We start from the raw sequence: 19,607 nt of genomic DNA on the forward strand, positions 1-19,607 counted from the left end.
TCTGGGTGAAAGGGACTTAGGTAGCGTTTTTTCCCCCAAAGGTACAGAACCTCAGCCACTAAGTTAGAGGGTCAACAAATCCATAATCTAAGCTAGTTACGTACCTCACTGAATGTCCGAGGGCCAGGGCACTCACGTGGAAATCTGAAAATGCTCATCATGCCTTTGTTCCTCTCTCTGCCAGTTGCATAGGACCCATTTTATTTATCTGTAAAATGGAAATGTGCAATAGCTCCTTGGCAAACTCCCTTCTCCAAGCATTCTAGATAAGTCAAAAGGCTATTACTTGCATTATAAAGGCCCATGTGAAATGTATGGAGCTTTGGTCTGGAAAACAGTTAAATTTAGGGGAAAATATTTCATAGAAAACAAATGCTGTTTGTTTTTCGGGTTTTCTTCTGTCTGTGCATTTTTTTTCCTGCACAGAGACCTTTGAGCATTGTATTGGTTCCAACTCTTGTGGGAATTCTAGGCCTTTATTGTTTCCTTGGATTGTTCCAGATGAACAAATGCTGGGAAGTACCAAGCGCAGCTTGTTTTAAGCTTCCATACTTTCTACTTGTGGTGTGTGTGACCTCCGACCAGGCCCTGCAGGATGGAGACTGAGAGCCCTTCGGTCCCCCAGCCCACCCTTGTTAATCAGGTGGTACATGGCTGCTGAGATGGTCCCAGCCTCAGCTTGTGTGCTGGAGGCGTAGTTCGCTTGGGGGCTGGCAGACACGTGGCCATTTTAAATACCACTGTTCTTACCACTTCTGTGCCCTTGTGTGGGTTCCCTCTCTGAGTTTGGAGATCTTGGCTTGTCTCAGTGGATCTTTGTGAGAATTACAGAGAACACGGTAAAGTGCCCCAGCAGCAGCACCTGGCGTGTAGTTGATGCTGCGTCCACGTTGACCTGCCCCTCCCCCAGATTCACCCAGTCGGGATTTTGTGTTCAGTGATAACCACCAAGCAGCTAGAGACATACTTCTGGTCTTTTGAGGCTTTATGTGGGGGAGGAAAAAAAGCAAAAGCGATTTCAGTGCCTTCCCCTGAAAACACTATAGGAACTTTAATCTCATGTTTCCTTTTCTTGGCAGCTTTGACTTCTGGCCTAAGCATGACCAAAGGGCATTCTTTCTTGGAGTCCTGTTTTTCAGCCTTCTGAGCCAGGCACTGTATTGACTTCTAGAACTTTAAATCCTGAGATTTAGAGAGGAACCTGAGCTCCTCTGAGGGGAAGGGACCTTACTCAAGGTCACTTGGTGAGCTGGTGCGAAGCTGGGAGTAGAACCCAGATCCCCTCCCAGTTCTCCATCTACATCCCACTGCAGTGGAAACAGGAAGGGTCTTGCATCTCTAGCCTGACCACCTCCAGAGAGCTCCACCTCTCCTGGGACCTAGGAGGCTGTGACCAGTTGGATGGCATGACCCCCAGACACTTGTGTCCCCCAGGCCTAAGCAGCTATTTTATTTTATTTTTTTATTTTTTTTTTAAAGATTTTGTTTATTTATTTGACAGAGAGAGACACAGTGAGAGAGGGAACACAAGCAGGGGGAGTGGGAGAGGGAGAAGCAGGCCTCCCGCAGAGCAGGGAGCCCGATGCGAGGCTCGATCCCAGGACCCTGGGATCATGACCTGAGCCGAAGGCAGACGCTTAACGACTGAGCCACCCAGGCGCCCCTAAGCACTGTTGTAAAACTTGGTTTTGGAAGGGCCAATATTCCTGTGACTCAGAGGTGTCTGACACTCCAGGTAGTAGTCTGGGAAACACCTTTCCTCTTTTAGTTATTAATTCAACAAATGTTTATTGGGTACCTGTTGGGCCAGGCATCATGCTAGATGCTGGAGAGATGAAAGCAAACAAAACAAAGTCATACTGAAAAGGAATCTAATCACTGGCGACCCTGCAACAAGCACTGTTTTTCCCTCCACAAAGAAATGTCTTTTTTTTTTTTTTTTTCTTAAGACAAATTCTGACTGCCCACATCCCATCAAGCTAATGGAAAATTTCATCTCACTCATTCTTGTGCCTTTTCACTCCTAATTGTGCCTGGATTCAGGATTCTTAACGTAGTTGTCAAGCATTAGGAAATGCCCTCCGGGTCATTTGTCGTGGTTATGGCTGAGTCACCTGCTCTTGGTACCCATTTGGTCCCTTTGGTCCAAGAGCCCCGCTGCTTGTAGGCCACTTTAGGGTGTAGGACTCCAGGGAGGCTGGTCACCAGTTAACTTTTGCCCTCCTAGGTCTTGGCATTGACTGGGTCTTTCCAAGGAGCATACTCTGGGAGGAGGGTGGGAAGGTGGAGGGAGGCACAGGTCATTCTCCAGCAAGTTCATGCCACTGATTTTGGTGTTGGCACATCTTGGTGTATCATTCTGAACATAAGGGAAAAGTGAGACTATGAAGCCTTTTCCACCCAGACAGGCAGCATCAAAAATACCTTGGGAATTGAGAATAAACCTTATCACATGGCAGGGGAGAGGCAATGTGGGAGGAAAAAAAAATCAGACTTGGGTTTGAACCTTGGCTCTGCCTTTTCCTACCCATGTCACTTGGAGCAGGTCTTTTAGTCTCTGCGGTCAAATGGGCATGAGTTAACTGAGTGTGGGAATCCTCACCTGGCTACAGGCTGAGGTTTAAAGACAATATATACAAAGCTCTTAGTACCATGCCTGTTACCTAGGTGCTCAGTAGACAGTTGCCATTGCTGCTGCAGTCTTGTTGGTAGAAGGGTCATTAGCCAGAAGTAGCCTACATCTGAGGTTAAGGTGCAGAAAATGGTGGACAGGGATCTTCAGCAGAGAGATTGAGACCTTGTTGTCCAGCAGGAAGGCAGGCTTTGTGACCTGGGTGGAGGAAGGTTGGCGCTGATTGAGGCAGCAGTTGAAAGATGAAGACTACCGCCCTCCACTGCCTCCCCTCTCTCCGGATGGCGTGATGCAGTGGGAACACTTAGCAACTGGCAGTGCTGAGAGTTGGCCTCTTGAGGTTTTGCAGGGCAAGGACAACCCTCGGCTTTGTCTGTGCCGTGGGGCTTCCTTCTGGCTCACTGGGGACCATAGATTCTTTGACTTGGTTTGATTGTCAAGTTGTACCTGCTTTGTTTACCATCACTGACTGTGTTCACTCTCTTCCAGGGGCTCCACGGGCCTTACCCCTTCGGCCAGTCTTAAACGGGCATCGGCAAGAAGAAAAATTAACAAAAGACAGAAGGCCTGACTTTGGGGTGGGGGGGAGGGCAGGGGGTTCCTCTGGATTGCAGACCACACCGCATGGACCCCTGGCTCTGACCCCCCCCCCCCATCCTGGAAGAAGAGGAAGAAGCAGAACAGACTAGTTTTGAGTAAACTCAGTATGCATGTGTGAATGCTGAATCGCGGAATGGTGTTGAGGCTACTAAGAAGAAACCCATGCAGCCGCCTTGGGTTTTATTAGGCGTCAGTCTAACAAGTCATTAGGTCACTCGGGAAGGAAAAAAAGTTTCAAATGGGGGAAAAAAAGCCATCTTTTTAAACAAAAATTATTTTGCCTACAGACAGGTTGTAGTTTTGAGCACATGTTAATTTTTTCCCCCTTTCCCCACTTTTTTTTTTTCTTTAGGTAAGGGATAACGTACCCTTTCTAGAGTAGCTGCTTGCTCTGGAAGCGATTCAGGTTACAAGCTGGCGTGGCATGTTTGGGGACTCTGCGGGTCCGTGCCACAGGAAGACCTCTCCTGTGCCACCCGACTCCAGCAGTCTCTGACCCCATTTGTTTTTAATGGCATCAGCCAATGAGTTATCATCCTTTTCCTCTTCTTTTTTCTTTAATCTTCTGTTGATTTACACCTTTGACATTTGTATCCGTCAACCCCTGTGGCTTGTTACCATCAGAACCTCTCTGAAGACCAAACTTCCCTGTGTGGCCAGCAGAGGAAGCCTTGAAGACAGATCTCGGGCGACATGGGAGTTTCTAAGGCCGAGAGGTGTCCTTCTGCACACACTTATAACAGCTCAAATTGCTTTTCTTCCATGTTTCTCTTGGCAGAGAGAAATGCCATCACGCTTACTGCTCTTTTGGATTCTTCATACACAGCGGCTCCCCATTCACTCTGGGAACAGTGCCTCTGTGCTGCGTACATGTGTGTGCCACGTGCACGCACACACACGGGTGTTGGTGCAGCTCACCAGCAAAGTGTGCAGCAGGCAGGTGGAAAGGTGTCCAGGCTTCTCTGTTGTGACAGAACTCCCTTCCTTGTGTTTCCCTCCCATTGTCCTTTGTGGTATTTTCACAGCCTGTTCGTGGAGGCTGAGCTGTTAAGGTATGGAGATACAGCCCCAAGCAGGGAGTTGGCCATGGGGAAGGGCCACAGTTACTGACTGTGTGATTTTGGAGACCACAGTTTGATGAAACAAGAGCACCCCCACCCTGAGCACAATGCTTGGGCAGTAGTGGGAGGTGGTGGGCGAGGGGCAACCCAGCCAGAGCAGAGGCTACTTGGCTGGCTGCCCACTTGGGCATGTGGCCCCACTGGAGTCCTGTGGATTCCAAGCAGGTTGAGCTGTGGACCTCTCCATGGGAAGCTTGAACCAGGCTAGAACAGCTGTCTGCCAAAGATACAAGAATATGCAAAGTCCCTCTTCTCTTTTCTTCTCACCCCCTCCTTCCCTTGAGTCTTGGCTGGTTTGATAGCCAGGGATGTGGATCTAGGGTGTGGTTGCAGCGTTACCTGCCTATTAACCGCATCCCCACCCACCTCGGGGGTGTGAGACAAGCTAGGAGACCAGGTGATGAGCGGCTGCAAGGGGTCATAGAGCCTGGGTGTGGGTGAGGGTCTGCCTGCCCGTCTGTCTCTGTGTGGGTGTCTGAGCTCCAGAAATGTGTGCTCTTTGTTTCTCCTTGTCCTCTTTTGAGACTGTTGTTTTCTAAAGCTTGATTGTGGGAGAAAAGCTTGTATGAAATTCCTCCTTCACATCCCCACCTCCCCAAAAATAAAAGGCGGGAAACCCTTTGGTCTACTGGAGAAGCGCTGGGGGAGGATGGAGCCAACCTGCTGAGAAGGTCTGGCAGCTGGGTCTGGGGCTAGCCTAAGGCTCACACAGGAGTGGCCGTTTGCAGTGCTTTCGAGTGCCCCATTCCTGAGCAGAGCAGAGGGGCATCCTGGTGGGTGCCCAGTCCATCACTGGCCCAAGCCAGGGGCTCACCATGACTTTTTGTCTGAGGGCCCTGTTGGGCCCAGCTTGCCACTACTGTTGGTGCCAACCTCCTGGGACACTGCCACCCTGGAGCCCACACATGCCCAGCCCTCCAAACAGCACATCTCTGGCTGCCGCTGGCAGGATCGTGGGAGGCTTTACATGGCCTGGTTTCCTGGCCTCCTCATCTGCCCCACATCTGGTGCCCCTTCCCCATTTCCCAGGAGGGGCTGCCTGCCTTTATTCAGCAGGGGCTTTCATAGGTCACCATTAGTGGGTCTGGTCCTGCCAGAGGCATCCTGCTCCTCCTCTTGCTTGTAGGCAAGGTGACCATCCCAAGCACGTTGACTCCCCTCCCAAGAGCAAACCATTTCTGTGCGCATCGTTGGAGAGGCGAGCTCCTTGCAGAGAGCCAGAGCAAGCCCAAGCCGTGCGTTAGGAGTCGGGATTCCACGGCTCCCCCAGGACCAGGGGGGTACCAGTCCCATTCATTCTGTCTCCTCTTACTGGTTTGAGTTCTGAGCAGTGCCTAGAGCCCCTCTCCTCCCCTGCCTAGTGTGGTGGTAGAAGTGGCCCTTTCAGCCCCAGAAGGCAGGCTGCCTCTAGGCAGGACCACCAGTATCTGGCACCCATGAGAGGAGGCAGATGGCACCCTTAGGGGCCTGAGCTCAGCAAGGGAGGCAGAGGGGCTCAGGCCTGGGAAGAACCTAGCGTGTGCATGGAGTGAGGTGTGTGTGGATGTGTGTACGCGTGCATGCCCTTTTTTTTTTTTTTTCCTTTTTGCCATGGAGGCAGTTGAATTCGGGGTATTTTTCTACAAGAAACTGCCTTCTCTCCCCCAGTAAGGATTGGCTGTAACCTTAAGCTCATCATAGAACCTCACCAAGACAGCTCGTGTGGCTTGAGGGTGGCCAAGATGGGACCCCCAAATTCAATTGGAGCCCCAGCAGGAGAGGATGGTGGGGTTGCTAGGGCTCAGAAATTCAAGCTGATTCCCCCACCCCACCCTGCCTTGCCTTTCCTTCATTTCCTTGGGTGAATGCTGGAGCAGCTGTGGCTGCCCCCTCCACCTGGACAGTGGTGTGTAGCAAGCAAGCTGGGTGGGTGTTTGTGGTGGGGCCTCATGGTGCCTGGGAGGAGATGAAGATGGGGAGGTTTTTCCTTACTGTATAAATGAATATTTGTATGATTAAATTAACACACACACACACACACACACACCAAAAAAAAAACCTATTTTCATGTGTGTCAGTGAGTTTTATTGTGCCATCAAGCACCCTGTGTATCTGCTTGCCCCCACAGTGACTCTGTGATGTGCACTTTTTGGTCCCTGGGTCTTCCTTTTGCAAATGGGAAAACTGAGACCCTGAGTTTGATTATGTTTGGGAAATTCACCCTGGGGTTATAATTAGATCTGCCCTTCCTGGCTTCAGTGACCAAAAAGGGGAAGAAATTATTTCCAAGGGCCTTAGATCCCCCGGGTACTGTGCATCTCTCTAGCACTTCGCCATGCCCAGCACGTAAGCAGTAGCAGCCAAGTTAGTGTCCATCAGCCGGCAGGCCTTTCAGGTATGTAGCCCAGGTAGAGGAATAGGGGGAATGCAGAGCATCATGGGCATCTTCCCTCCTGGGAAGAAAGACAAGACTGAGTTGGGGAGTCCCCCTTCTTAGTCCCAGCTGGGCCTCTGGCATCCTAGATGCAGACGGAAGAGAGAATGCACTTAATTGGCATGACAGCAAATGATGGGTTCGCTGGATCCATCTCTTCATGTCTGTAGCATGTTTAAGAGCTCAGAACTCGTTTGTTTAGTCACATAATCACCCCTCTGTTGGAGAGAAAGTGAGATCAGAGAGGAAGGGAGTTGCTAGAGGCTCAGACCCATGGCCTCGGCTCCCAGATGCTGGCATTAAATTCACTTAATTGCAGACCCCCCCCCAATTGGGCCTTCACCCCGGCTGGCAAAGCTGTGTGTTCTAAAGGATGGGGAGGCCGTCTCCCTTTAGGCAGCTTAGTAAGGGAACCGGTGGCCAGATTGACGAGAGAAATGGAGGCACCACAGAGCTGGCCTCCGCTCCACGGGCCTAAATGCAGGACTCCAGTTCCTCTGGTTAGCCTGGTCGCAGAGCCCACACCCAGTGTGGGAGACTGGCCCAGAGACCCCTGTGGGGAGTGCCCTCACCCAGCCCCCACCTGCCGTGACAGCACACCAGCATCCTGCTTCCTTCCAGGTGCCCTGGGCTGTTTGTTCTCTGCAGGAGGAGGGCCCCCACCCTGTCACCTGGGTCTTCTGGCAGCTCAGACCCACTCCCGGGCCTTCCTCAACACCCCTACCTACCGCTGGACACTTATTTGCTTGGCAGAATCTGTTTGTCTTTGGGGCTGTAACCTGTCAAGAAGTCACTAGGCCCTGGGAGAGGGGAGCAGGTTGGATGGTAGCTCCTGGCTCAAGCCATTCCCACGCGGGCTAGGTGACAGGGAGGGGGCTCTCTTGCCTGGGGTAGGGGTGGAGGTGCAGGGGGAGCCGGTTGCAGTGGTCCAGGCCCAGCCCTCCTGGCAGAACAAACAGGTCCTCAAGCCACTTCCCTGCCCCAGCTCAGGTTGTACCTGGGTGCCTCCCACCCTGTTCTCGAGAAGGCCCCTCCCTCACCTGCTGGCTGTGACCCGGCCACTTTCCCAGACACCACCTGGTGTCCAGCCCTGTGGCAGCCAAGAGAATGGGCCCAGAGGGCGCTCCTGGGAGTGCAGTAGGGAGCAGGCAAGACTGCTGTGAGCCGGGAGAGTGTGTTTGAGTTTGGGGGTCAGAGTGTCCAGAGAATGGATTCTGACAGGTTAGCATGACTGATGGGTCTCAGATGCCCTTCTCTAGAAGATGGATGTGGCCATGTGTAAAAGCCAGGACTTCAATGGAGCTCTCGGGTTTGGAGGGTGGGGTGGTGAATATCCTTTTTGGCCCTTAGTCCGAGATGCTGTGATCTCGGGCAGTGCTTCTCAAACTTGAACGTGTTAAGATGCAACTTCTGATTTAGTAAATCTTGGGGAAGAGGGCAAGATTCTGCATGTCTGACAAGCTCCCGGGTGAGCACATGCTGCTGGTCCCGGGACTGCATGTTGCATGGGGAGAGTAGAGGATGCCTGAAGGGGTTGCCAGCACCCCCACCTCCTGGGTCTGTGAGACCGAGCCAGGTCTAGCCAGGGCTGCGTTGGCCAGGCCCACTGGAATTTGAGGGAGTTCAACAGTCATACTCAGTATCTAGAACAGTGATCTTCAAAATGTGGGCCATGGTTCCCCAGCATTTCCGAGGGATTATCCAAGGCTGTGATTTCTGGCTTACACATTACTTCTAGCATACTGCGTTTGTGTCACAAACAAATGTTGGCATGTCCACTCTGATTGTGGTTATATTGGTTGACTGCTATTGACCAATTCCTATTAAACTACTTACATGAATTACTTCATTTACTCCTCACAACCATGAGGCAGCCCAGGGCAGGCCAGTCTGATGCTCAGTTGGTGAACAAGTTACTCCTAAGTCTCAGGACTCCTGAGAACAGAAGTGCAGGTACTGAGGAGCATGCAGTGAGCAGCCCCCACTTAGTCCAGGGGTTTCTGGGGGGAAGGGGCACGAGCTCAACCTGAAGGATGGAGGGATGGGGGATGGGAAGGTGGGAGAGAGCGTGATGTACTGAGACCCTGAAAGGAGGTCAGCGCCTCTCCCAGGACTGTTGCTTCCTGTGGCCGATTGTATGTGGAGGGGGAAGGAGGAGAATGGCCTTCCCGGTGACTGTTTGGGAGAGCTCTGCTGCCCTTGCCCCTTTGCAGGTCGCATGATCACCCTTTTATTGACCATTACTTCTATGCCAGGCACCATTCTAGGTGCTGGAGGTAGGGCCGTGGCCAAAAGAGATGAAGTCCCTATCCTCGTAGAGCTGACACTCTAGTCAGGGCGGACAGACAAGTAACACAGATGTCAGGAGGTGGCGGGTGCTGTGGAGAGAGAGAAAGCAAAGAAGGACAGGGAGTGCCGGTGAGGGAGAGAGGATTGCTAGAGAAGGCCAGAGAAGCCTTCACTAACATGCACGAAGAACACCTTGTGGATATGTGGAGTAAGAAGGTTCCAGGCAGCGAGAACAGCAAATGCAAAGGCCCTGAGGTGGGAATTTGGCTGTTGCAGAGTGAGCAAGAAGAGTAGGAGGAAATGAGGTCAGGGGCGTCTGGGTGGCTCAGTCAGTTTAGCATCTGACTCTTGGTTTCATCATGATCTCACGGTCCTGAGACCTCTCTCTCTCTCAAAATCTAAAAAATGTGGTCAGAGAGTTGAGGGGGGGTCAAGTGAGATGGGGCCTTGAGGTGACTGACCTGGCGTTGGCTTTCACTTTGGGCGAGACAAGCCATCGGAGGCTGTGAGCACGGGGAGGGACACATCTGACATCCTTTAAAGGAGACAACACTGTAGGTTACAAGGGCAGAAGCAGGGAGAACCAGTGTTGACTGGGCGCTGTCAGTGGGTTGGGGAGCAGTGATTAGATCTTCAGAACACTTGGGGAGTGAGAGTATTTGCCCATGGGTAAGATGCAGAGTGCCAAGAGAGGGACGGGGTGCAAGATGGAGGAGTCGCTGTTCCCTGAGACAGGGAGGGCTGCCTGAGGAGCAGCTCGTGGGGTAGAATCTGGGGTCGGGTCCAGACCTGTGAGTGTGAGATGCCCGTTTGCATCTGTGGGAGGCGCGGGGCAGCCAGGTGGATAGGCAAGTCTGCTGCGCTGGGGAGATGGGGGGTGGGAGACGGTGGGGGTTGTCACCATTAGGTGGAAATTAGAGCTTCAGGACTAGAGGAGCTCTCCATCCCAGGAGTGCCCCCAGGTTTGACCTCATCTGTCAGCACACTCCCTCAAAGCCTGCTCGTTGCCCTAGCTCCCTTGTGATGAACTTCTCTGACCAAGAAGACAGACCCTCTTAGACTCCGAGCTCTGAGGGCTGCAGTTGACCTCTCCTGTCCTGGCAGTCACTTCTGTCCCAACCCTCTCAGCTGGGTACAGAGGGCATGAGGGGTTCCCTGCAGTCCAGGCCAGGGGCGGCCTTACCCAGGAGCCAGGTGGCAGGGGCATGGGGGAGTGAAGCCAGGACCCCAGTAGTCTGTAACTTCATTCCTGTGGCCCGTCCTCTCAAGGACAGTCTAGGGCTCTGGAGCCAAGTTCTAGGAGTTCCTCCTGCTGGGCTGTGGGAAAGGGAAGTCTGAGAGAGGATGGGGGCTGTGTCTGAGTGGGGACCCCACCTGGCCCTGGTCAACAACCGAGACCCCCGAGATCCCTGACAAGCTGGGCTGTCACTGCTTTCGGCTTCTGAGCAGCCGAGGCCCCCCAGACAGTTCGAGGGCAGTGGGACAGCAAGGTCCAGGGAGAGATTGCAGCTGGGCTGTGAGGAATGCCTTCTCGGGGGGACATGTGGAGAGCAGGACCCGTCCCTGGGGGTGCTGGGAGTGTGGCCACCTCAGAGCTGGGGCAGGGTGGGCCCAAAGCCGGCAGAGGCGCCCTGTGGCCCAGGCCTTGTCGGGAAAGGATGGACCCTGCCCTGGCCCGGCTCCCCCTGCAAATGTGTTGCCCAGATCCCGACTCCTCCAGGGCGTGTTGCCCCTGCCCTCCACTCCAGGTAGGTGAGCTTGCGTTCCTGAATCGAGGCTCGGCTGCGTTTCCATGTGTGACTGGTCAGGTTATGCACTGAGAAGCTCACTGTCCTGACAGCTCCAGAGGCGTCATGAGAATTGAAACCCATCATAAAAGTTTAGCACATGGTAAGTGTCCAACATGAGGTGAGCCATTGTTATATTTTCATGACCTGAGGAGAGGGGCCTGGGACACTGGGCATTTGGGAGGCAGAGTCCAAAAAAATCCCTTATCTCAAGTAAATCCTTGTGGCTGTTTCTTGGGTTGGGGTGGGAGCTGGGTTGCAGGAAAGGACCATTCTGGAAGGGAGTTTAGGAGATCCTAATTCCCTCTAAGAAGAGGCTCGAAGGGGAAGAGCCGTGTGGGCAGCTGCAGGCAGTAGGCCCCCAATACACGTTTGTTGAGTGGAGAAACGAACAAATGTGTAGGAGAGGCCGCCCTGCGGAGGACTGGCCTGCTTTCTGGAGGCGCACACTGCCCAGCCCAGCCGAGCCCCTGGACGGCGGCGGGGCTCCTGGAGGGCAAGGTGTCACAGGTGTGCATGAGGTTGAGAATGACAGCCTGAAACTTCTGCTTGGGAACTGGTTTGGCCACGGTGGTTTAACCACTTCCGAGGGTGGAGCAGTGGGGCCGACACATTTGCTTCCAGCTGCCCTCCAGGGCCCATATCAGCGCCAGGGCCGGAGGCCAGGCCACAGGTGGGCGCCACAGCGGCATTTGCACCCCTTCCTCGTGGCATTTGCTGGTGCCAGAGAGTGCAGAAATCCTCTGCACATCTCCAGCTCCCGCTCGTCTGCCACCTCCTTTGATGGCCTCTCTCCTCCCACACCTCCTGGCTTCCTGATAGTTGAGCACCCTTTCACCAGAAGCCATGGGGGCGAAGGCTTGGGGGTGGGGGCAGCTGTTACCCAGACAGGTCAGAAGGGCAGTCTGTGTATGTGTCACGCCCCTCCCAGCCCCCCTCCCCCACCCCCCAATGTGTGTCATCCAGGGCTGATGAAGACGCCCGTCCCTGTGGGGAGATCGGACCCAGGAGATGGGAAAAGTGAGCACTAGGGGCCCACTGGAGAGGGTAAGGCCTGTGAGTGGGGCCCACGGTAAATATGCCATGCAGGAGGGTCTGGGGCAGCCAGGCCTCTCTCCAGCAGCCTTGGGTTGGGGACAGTGACCATTCCAGAGCATCCCCAAATACGAGAGCAGGAAGAGCCTGAGAGCCCAGTCAGGGAGGGCACTGCCTTCCCCAGAGTCCCACCGCCAGTGTGGCCACTCCCAGCCCAGGCTCTCTCCAGGACACCTGAGCCAGCAGGGAGAGCCAAGGAACCCCAGGGGAGAGAAAGAATCAGTGGCTGGGAAACAGGAACCAACTGCAGCTGGCTCGGATCCTCGAGCCGGGCAGCCAGGCATCCGGTGGGGTCCAATCAGAGTGGCAGTGGTTGGGCCCGAGGGACGGCAGCCTTGGCTCTCAGGACTCATTTGCATGAACTGAGGAGGAATTTGCATCTTTGAGAAGTTACAGCTATGGGAAGGGAAGGGGGGCTGGGAGCCCTTGGCCAGGACTTCAGTCGCCTGCCTCCCCCCGCACAAGGTGGGTATGGGGGAGCAGGCCCTGTGCCAGCCAGGCCCCACCTTACCTGGGGTGAGGAGCACAGCTGCGTCCCAGTCCCATGGGCTCAGCTTTGGGGCCCAAGGAACAGAGGTCTCCACACCTGCGTGCTCAGGAACAGACTCACAAGCACATAATCCAGTGCGCGGCTGTGCTCCCCTCATGCAGGAACGCATGCTCACACCACACATGGGCACCCACATACTGACACAGGAGCCCACTCATTCCCTCAGCCCATAGCCAGACGTACCATCACACCACCACGTGCCCACAGGAACTTCGCACCCTATGCACTTGTTCATACTTCATAATAATAGCTGGTGTTTTTCACTAGTTTTTATTTAATTTTTCTATTCCAGCCTCACTGCTATCCTGTTACTGTTCTATACTTTACAGACGTAAAGAACACAAAACTTATGGGTGCAGCTTGGTGAACTCTTTCCTATCAACACCCTGCGTCACCATCACCCAGGTCAAGGTCTGGAACACGTCCAGGGCCCCAGCAGGCTCCCCCGTGTGCCTTCCCAATCGACGGTCCGCACAGGAAGAGCCAGGATTCTGGTAGGGTCAGCACCATTATTATTCCCATTTAGGAGGCGAGAGACTGAGGCTCAGACCCACAGTCACACACTAAGAAGCAGCCAGACTGGAGGCTGACTCCAGACGGCCACACTGCATCAGTACCCAATAACACGCACGCGCACACCCTCACAGTCACAGAGAGCCCTGATCTCAAAAGAGGTGGAAGGGCCTATTTTGTTTTTTCCATGAGGAAAGCAGCCGAGACAATTTAAGCTTTGTTTTCAATCGACCCTTAAAAGGGCGCGTCTTGGCTCACGAAGGACCGGCGAGCTCTGTGCTGTGCCGAGCGCTCAGGGGCTGCAGCCCCTGGGGGGGCCCACTGGGCCCATGGGGGCGCGTGGGAGGACACTTCTGCACTAGAAGGAGCCATCCAAGCGTTTTCACTGTGCCCTCCATCTGTGGAAGCACTGCTGGTGAGGCTGGACTTTCCTCCTTGTATTCACTCTGTTAATACAGCACTATCGAGCACTTCCCTACCTTGGGCCCAGCCCTGTCCTCTGTGCTGAGGATGCAGCAGTGAGACAGACCGAAAGTACCCAGCATCGTGCGGCTGAACAGTGTGAAATAGGTGGTGTGTTGGATGATGAGAAAGGATATGGAGACACGGAAGGGGGGTAGTGAAGGGGGAAAGGTGAAGTGCTTTAAATAGGAGGTCAGGGAGGTCTCCACCGAGAGGGTGATGTTTGAAGAAAGACGTGAAGCAGCCGAGGGAGTGATCATTGTGATGTCTGGGAAAAGAGCCTTCCAGAAAAGGAGAACAGCCGAGAAAGGGGAAAAGACACAGGTGCCTGTTGGATTTTAGAGGACAGTGGTGGATTTTGTGAAACGAGATTCTGGCATTTTGCCTTGCCCCAACCTTTAGGTCTGTGGGACTGATGGAACCAGTCCCCTGTCCCTGGGCTCTGTCTCTTCACCCACATGATACGAGATCATGAGCCGCCGTGTCCACCTGAGCACTCCGTCCTCGAGGGCCTGCCCTAAACAGCAGAGGAGTGTCTGTGGTCACCCCCAGGTCTGGTCACAGCAATGCCTCTGACCTGGCCGCCCTCACTCCTGAGCTGGCCACAGCCTCAGTCCATGGCCCTGACCCTTCTAGATGCAGTGGGCAGGGCTGCCATAAGGGAGACCCTGGTATAGTTCCTGGATATTAAAGCACTTTCATATATTGGCTCTGTGTATTTGCGAGAATGGGGTGGTATTACTGGAGATTTGTTTGTGACTTGGATGTCATACACTTATCTGCACATTTATTTTTGAGGGGAACAGTGGATGAGAACTGAGATTAGGGTGCCTTCAGACTCCAGCCTCCCTGGACACTCCCAGGCATGGCTCATCTCTAGAGGACCTCTCTCCTGGGTACCCCCTGATCACCGCCTCCCAGGATTGGCTCCACATCTAGGCCCTTTTCCCCTTCCCTTCACTTCCCCTTTTGCTTCTCAAAGACCCTCTTAAGGAAAATGGTCACCCAAGACCATCTAGACAAAGGAGATGGCAAAGAAGGAGATATTGACAGACCCTCTTAAGTGATTTAGGAATTGCATTCTGCTGCAAGTAACATAGTCCTGAAAGACAGTGGCTTCAACAAGATAGGGATTTATTTTCTCTCATTAAATGTAAAGTCCAAAGGCAATTACAGGGCTGGCTTCCATCCTCAAGGCCTCTTCATGGTCACAATGTAGCCACCAGCTCCAGCCATCACATCCCAGTTCCAGGCAGAAAGGAGGAAAGACTGAATCAGTCGCCTTTCTAAGGAGCTGTCCTGGAATCCCTACCTAACAACTTCATGTATATCCCATTAGCCAGAACTTGGTTGACTATTCTTTCTGTCTGCAAGGAATGCAGGCAGTATTCTAGCCAGGAAAATTGGGATTCCATTAGTAAGAAAGAAGGAGAGAGTGGATATTAGGGAGGCAACTAGCACTGTTGCCCTGCACTCTTCCATCTCTGCCTTAATAAAGCCATGGTGTGCCCTCCACCTGTGGGACCCCATCTCCTCACCCCAACCCTTCTATTCTCTGGTAAGGAGCCCACAGCACATTTTCTGAACCTGTTAGGGTTGCCAGTAACAGAACCACACCCCCAGGGTTACTTGAGTGAAAGGTGGGGGGAGAGTGGAATTACTTGTAAGAACACAGAACACCAGCCTATGCTATCCATCAGAGAGGAAGTGCAGGGCCTCCCCACTCCGCTGCTCAACAGGGACCAGAACTGGAGACAGTAGTGAACAAGCCAGATCTAGTCCTTGCCTCCAAGAGCTGACATTCTGATGGGGAGAGAGAGCATCACACAGACCAAAGCCTAAAGAAGGTCTTTTCAGGCCCTTCTAAGTACCAAGAAGATAAACCAGGGAAAGATAGTAGATAGTGATTAACCAGGTGATCAAGGAGCACCAGGCACACGGTTGGCACTCAGTAAGTGTGTGTGATAAATGTGGGTAGCCCTCAGGAGAGTGGCCCAGAATCCAAAGGCTGTAGACCCTTGAGAGGCAGGTGATAGAACACAGCTCCAGATGGAAGGGCCCAGGGCAGGTGTCAGGTGCTAGGACCCTCAGTCCAGGGGCTGGCCCAAGCCTGGAGAAGGGACAAAAAGAATCACAGGGGGGTAGGAGGTCCTACATCAATAGTTGAGGCTGTTCAGATGAGCGGCTGGGTCTAGACACCTAGCAAATGCGGAGGGTCCAAGACTTGTCCTAGTGGGTCTCCTAAGTGGTCCTCTCTAGTGGGTTGGGTCCCGTGTGTGTAGTTGAATGGTGGACACCTGACAAAAGAGACAGGGCTTCCCTCCCCTCAGATACTCACATCCCCAGGCAGACCCTCCTGGCCTCTCACTGGGCTTGGAAGGGAACCAGCCCTACCCCCAAACTAGCCATATGAGGGAAGTAACTTTCACCACCAAGGGCAGAACTCCTAAGCCCCGAGCACACTTCTCCATGGAGAAAGCTGCCTCGGGGTGCTAGGGAAGGAGTAAGAATGGGCTAATGACCCCCAGTTGTCTCTTTCTGCAAGTTCTGCTGCGGGAAACCTTATCTCTCACCGTGATGTCTCTGAGGCCCTTTAGGAGGACCAAAGAAACTCCTCACAGAGGAGCTAAGGACTGATACTGCTTACGGGGTCCATGCTGTTATTCAGTCATTATACTCTATGTACATGTGATGCATTTTCTCATACAGGGGCTTCCTGGAGCCTGCCATGGACCCTCTGTAGAGAATGCTATCTGCCCCCCACCTGACACATGAGAACACTGAGGCTCAGAGACAGTGTTCACAAATACTATCTCAGCTGTTTCTCCCATTGACCCACCCAAGAAGGTATATGTTACCCCCATTTTACAGGAAACTGAGCCCTAAGGAGGTAGAGACCCTTGCCCCAGGTTTAAGAGCATCTGGACCAAGTCCTCCGATTCCAGTCTTGCTATTGGTGCCCAGCGTCCGTGTGGCAGTGCTGAGAGGCGGGTACGTGGGTAGCACATGGGCTCCAATATCATTCATAACTGGCTATGTGTGACCTTGGGCAGTTCACGGATCTGCTCGGCCTCAGTGTCCCCACTCATGAAATGGGGACCGAATCTTTGTCAGACTACGCTGGGCTCATGCTCACCAGGGGCCTCCACCCTCCTCTCGGTGCCAGGCAACAGCTGGGGGGCAGCTCCCCACTGTGCCCCAGTGACCCCTTCCCCGCCCTGGCCCTGTGCCAGCTAGGCCCGCCCGTGCCACATCTTCCAGATGGCACTATAAAGCCATCCCCGAACCCGGGAACAAACAGCCCCTCCCCGGCCCCTCCCCAGAGGACACACCCCACTGAAACCCTCACCAGCTCGTCCCCTCCCACCATGCCTCATGCCTGCGGCCAAGGCCAGGGTCTGTCCATTCTGGGAAGGGGGAGGGAAGCCAATCAGGGAGACTGAGGCTGGGGCAGGGAGCTGTGAGAACTGGGCTCAGGACACCCGAGCCCGCCCCTCCCGTTTCCCTTCCTCACCCTCTTACCCTCTCCTTTCTTCTCTCTGTTCTCTGCCTTTCCTCCCCCTTCTCAAGAGAGGCAAACTGACCCACTTCCAATCAGCGGTTGTGACCTTGGGCAAGACTGAAACTCCAGGAGCTCTAAATGTTTCCCTCTGTGATAGTGGCCCCCTTCCTGGGCACCCCCTTCCTGGGCTGGCTGTGAAGGCTGAAAGACGCTGGCCTCCCATCTGCCTAGCCCCTACCTACCATAGCGGAGCACAGTGGGGAGGAAAGGGGAGGAGGGGGGACCCTTCGCCAGGTGGGCTGGGAAGAAGCCTGGAGAGCTGAGGTTCAGGGTCCACAGCCCCTCCTCCTGAGCCCCCAGAAACTCATCCCTTCAGCTGACACCCTCCAGCCTCTGCGAATCAGAGGGCCCTGCTGGACAGAGCTCAGGCCTAGTTCACCCATCTGTGCAATGGAAGTGTCGGAGGGGGTGTGGGGACAGGGAGGTGGTCTGGGCAAAGTGCCTGGCACCTATGGGATGGAGACCCAGGTCTCGAATGGATCAAATACCTTTACCAGAAGGACCCATGCCTGGACCCTGACCCACCCGTTCCAACACCTCAGTCACCAGGACTCAGGCTTTCTTCTTGGAAACTTTGATCTGCCTCCCCACTCAGCTTCTCTCCGGCACAGAGAGTCTGTCCTGTACAGTTAAATTGGTAATTACAGATTGCCTGTCCACTATTGTTTTCCTTTGTTTCGTGTACGTTGGGAGGGGGTAGAGCATGGTGGTTCTCCGGCCAAGCCGCCAGGGTTTATTTAAATCCTCACTCTGCACTTGCCAGCTGTGCTCCTCGGGAGGTAATGGAGCCCCTCCTCTGCCTCAGTTCCCTCATCTGTAAAATGGGCTTGATGATTGTGCCCACCTCCTAGGGTCGATGTGCAGCTTCAACAGTTAAAATGTGTCAAGTGCTGAGAATTTCGAGGGTCTGTGCATGGTCTCATTGTGACTCTTGTCCACCTAGTGAGAACGGGGCCTCCTCCTCCCAGAGGGCACCCAGGGAAGCTCCCAGATGGAGCAGTGCAGAGGAAGAGCCATTGCAACCCACCAGGATGCCCACAGCCAGCCCTTGCACGTGGAAAGACCGGCCCGTGGAGAGATGGTGCTGGAGCGGCCCCCAGGGTCCCAGCTGAGGCCTGAGCAGCCTCAGACCGAGTGAGAGGCACCCCTTCCTGAAACCGGCCTCCCCCAGCTCTGTTGGGCTGGAGGACAAGGGGACAAGGCAGTCCAGGTCTCCACTGGGCCAGGTGACCACCTGACCTGGGAGGAGAGGCAGGGGCATGGAGATTTCGGCTCCTCATTCTGCCCACTTCCCTTCTCCGGGGGTCAGTTTCTTCATCCGTAAACCGGAAATGAAAGCTTCCTCACAAGGGTGTGTGGAGATGAAATGAAACAACGTATGTAAAAAGCCTTCCCAATCAATGTGACAGTACTGGGGATGGTGACAGAGAATAATTTCAGTGAGGGGAAGATTGGGAGTCCCTCCCCACAACGATAGGGAGAGCCCACAAGGGACCTAGTGACAAACTGTTTAATCCAGCCTCTTGGCTTTCAGAAGACCAGGACAAAGCCCAGAGAGGGAAAGGAACTTGTGGAGGTTGCACAGCAAGTCAGAGGTAGGGCTGTGTTTGGAGCTCCCTGGTCCAGGCCCTTGGTCCAACTGCTTTGGGGCTGTGAAGACAGTCTCCAGCCTCAGCTCCCCTCCAGCCCCCAGACGTCCCACCCACTCCGGCCTCAGGCTCTGAGACGCGTGGTTAGGCAGGCCCTGGCTCCTGCTCAGCTACAGGCAGGTCGCCTCACCCCTGCCCTGCCTCAGCTTGTCTAACTCTGAAATGGGAATCAGGAGACAGCCCCGCTGTTGTGAGGACCCAGCGGTGACCCAAGGCCCCACTCACAGGCGTTCTCCGCTTGGAGTTAGCAAGATTCCTCCTCACCGCCACCCACGAGTCCGCGCTGAGACCCCAGGGAGCCTCTCAGTTGTCCGGCCGCTCCCCCACTCCTGTCTGTGCCTCCCGTGTGAGAGGCACCCAGCGCGGCAGAACCTCTGGTGGTCAGCGAGTGTCCCTTCCCCGCCCCCCAAGGCCAAGCTCCTCCCTCAAGGCCTCGCCCGCCGCTGCTGCCCCTGCCCAGCCTCTCAGAACCCAGAACCCCCTTCCTGCTCCGGGAGTCCTTCCCGTTCACGCTGGGCCCCCAGTCTCAGCTCCCCGAGGGCAAGGCGCCCCCCCCCTCCCCCGGGCACACAGCTGGGGCTGAGTACAGAAGGAGCGAGCAGAGCAGGGAGAGGGCTTATGAGTGACACCTGAGATGCTGGGGGAGTCCTGCTTCCTGCAGCTGCTGCCAACCGCGTCCCAGCCTGGGCGCGGGGATGCAGTGACGCAGGTGTGGCGTCAGGTGGCAGGAGGGGGCAAGGGTCATCAGCGGGGCTGGAGGGCTGCTGCGTCCAGCGAAGGGCACACACGGCCAGAGGCCTCCAAAGGTGGACGGAGGGGCTGGACTGAACGACCTTCCTGGGACTGACGGAGACCCCTCGTCCTGCCCAGCCCGAGTACAGGCAGGACAGGGTCATGATCAGCGTGGGCTTGGCTGGCTTTGCATCCTGCTGTT

General features: G+C 54.5%; 1 protein-coding gene across 2 annotated transcripts in view; it reads left to right on the plus strand.

The window, feature by feature from the left end:
• ILRUN (inflammation and lipid regulator with UBA-like and NBR1-like domains) overlaps positions 1-6,394 on the plus strand; it is a 90,701-nt gene extending 84,307 nt beyond the window's left edge. For both annotated transcript variants that reach the window (XM_032409984.1, XM_032409986.1), the window contains one exon: positions 3,122-6,394. In XM_032409984.1, the coding sequence (XP_032265875.1) occupies positions 3,122-3,157 (36 nt within the window). In that variant the 3' untranslated portion in view covers positions 3,158-6,394. The remainder of the gene's footprint in view (positions 1-3,121) is intronic.
• The last annotated feature ends 13,213 nt before the right edge of the window (positions 6,395-19,607 follow it).

The sequence above is a fragment of the Phoca vitulina genome, unplaced genomic scaffold (assembly GCF_004348235.1).
Source record: "Phoca vitulina isolate PV1807 unplaced genomic scaffold, GSC_HSeal_1.0 scaffold11, whole genome shotgun sequence".
In the NCBI taxonomy this organism is placed as follows: domain Eukaryota; kingdom Metazoa; phylum Chordata; class Mammalia; order Carnivora; family Phocidae; genus Phoca; species Phoca vitulina.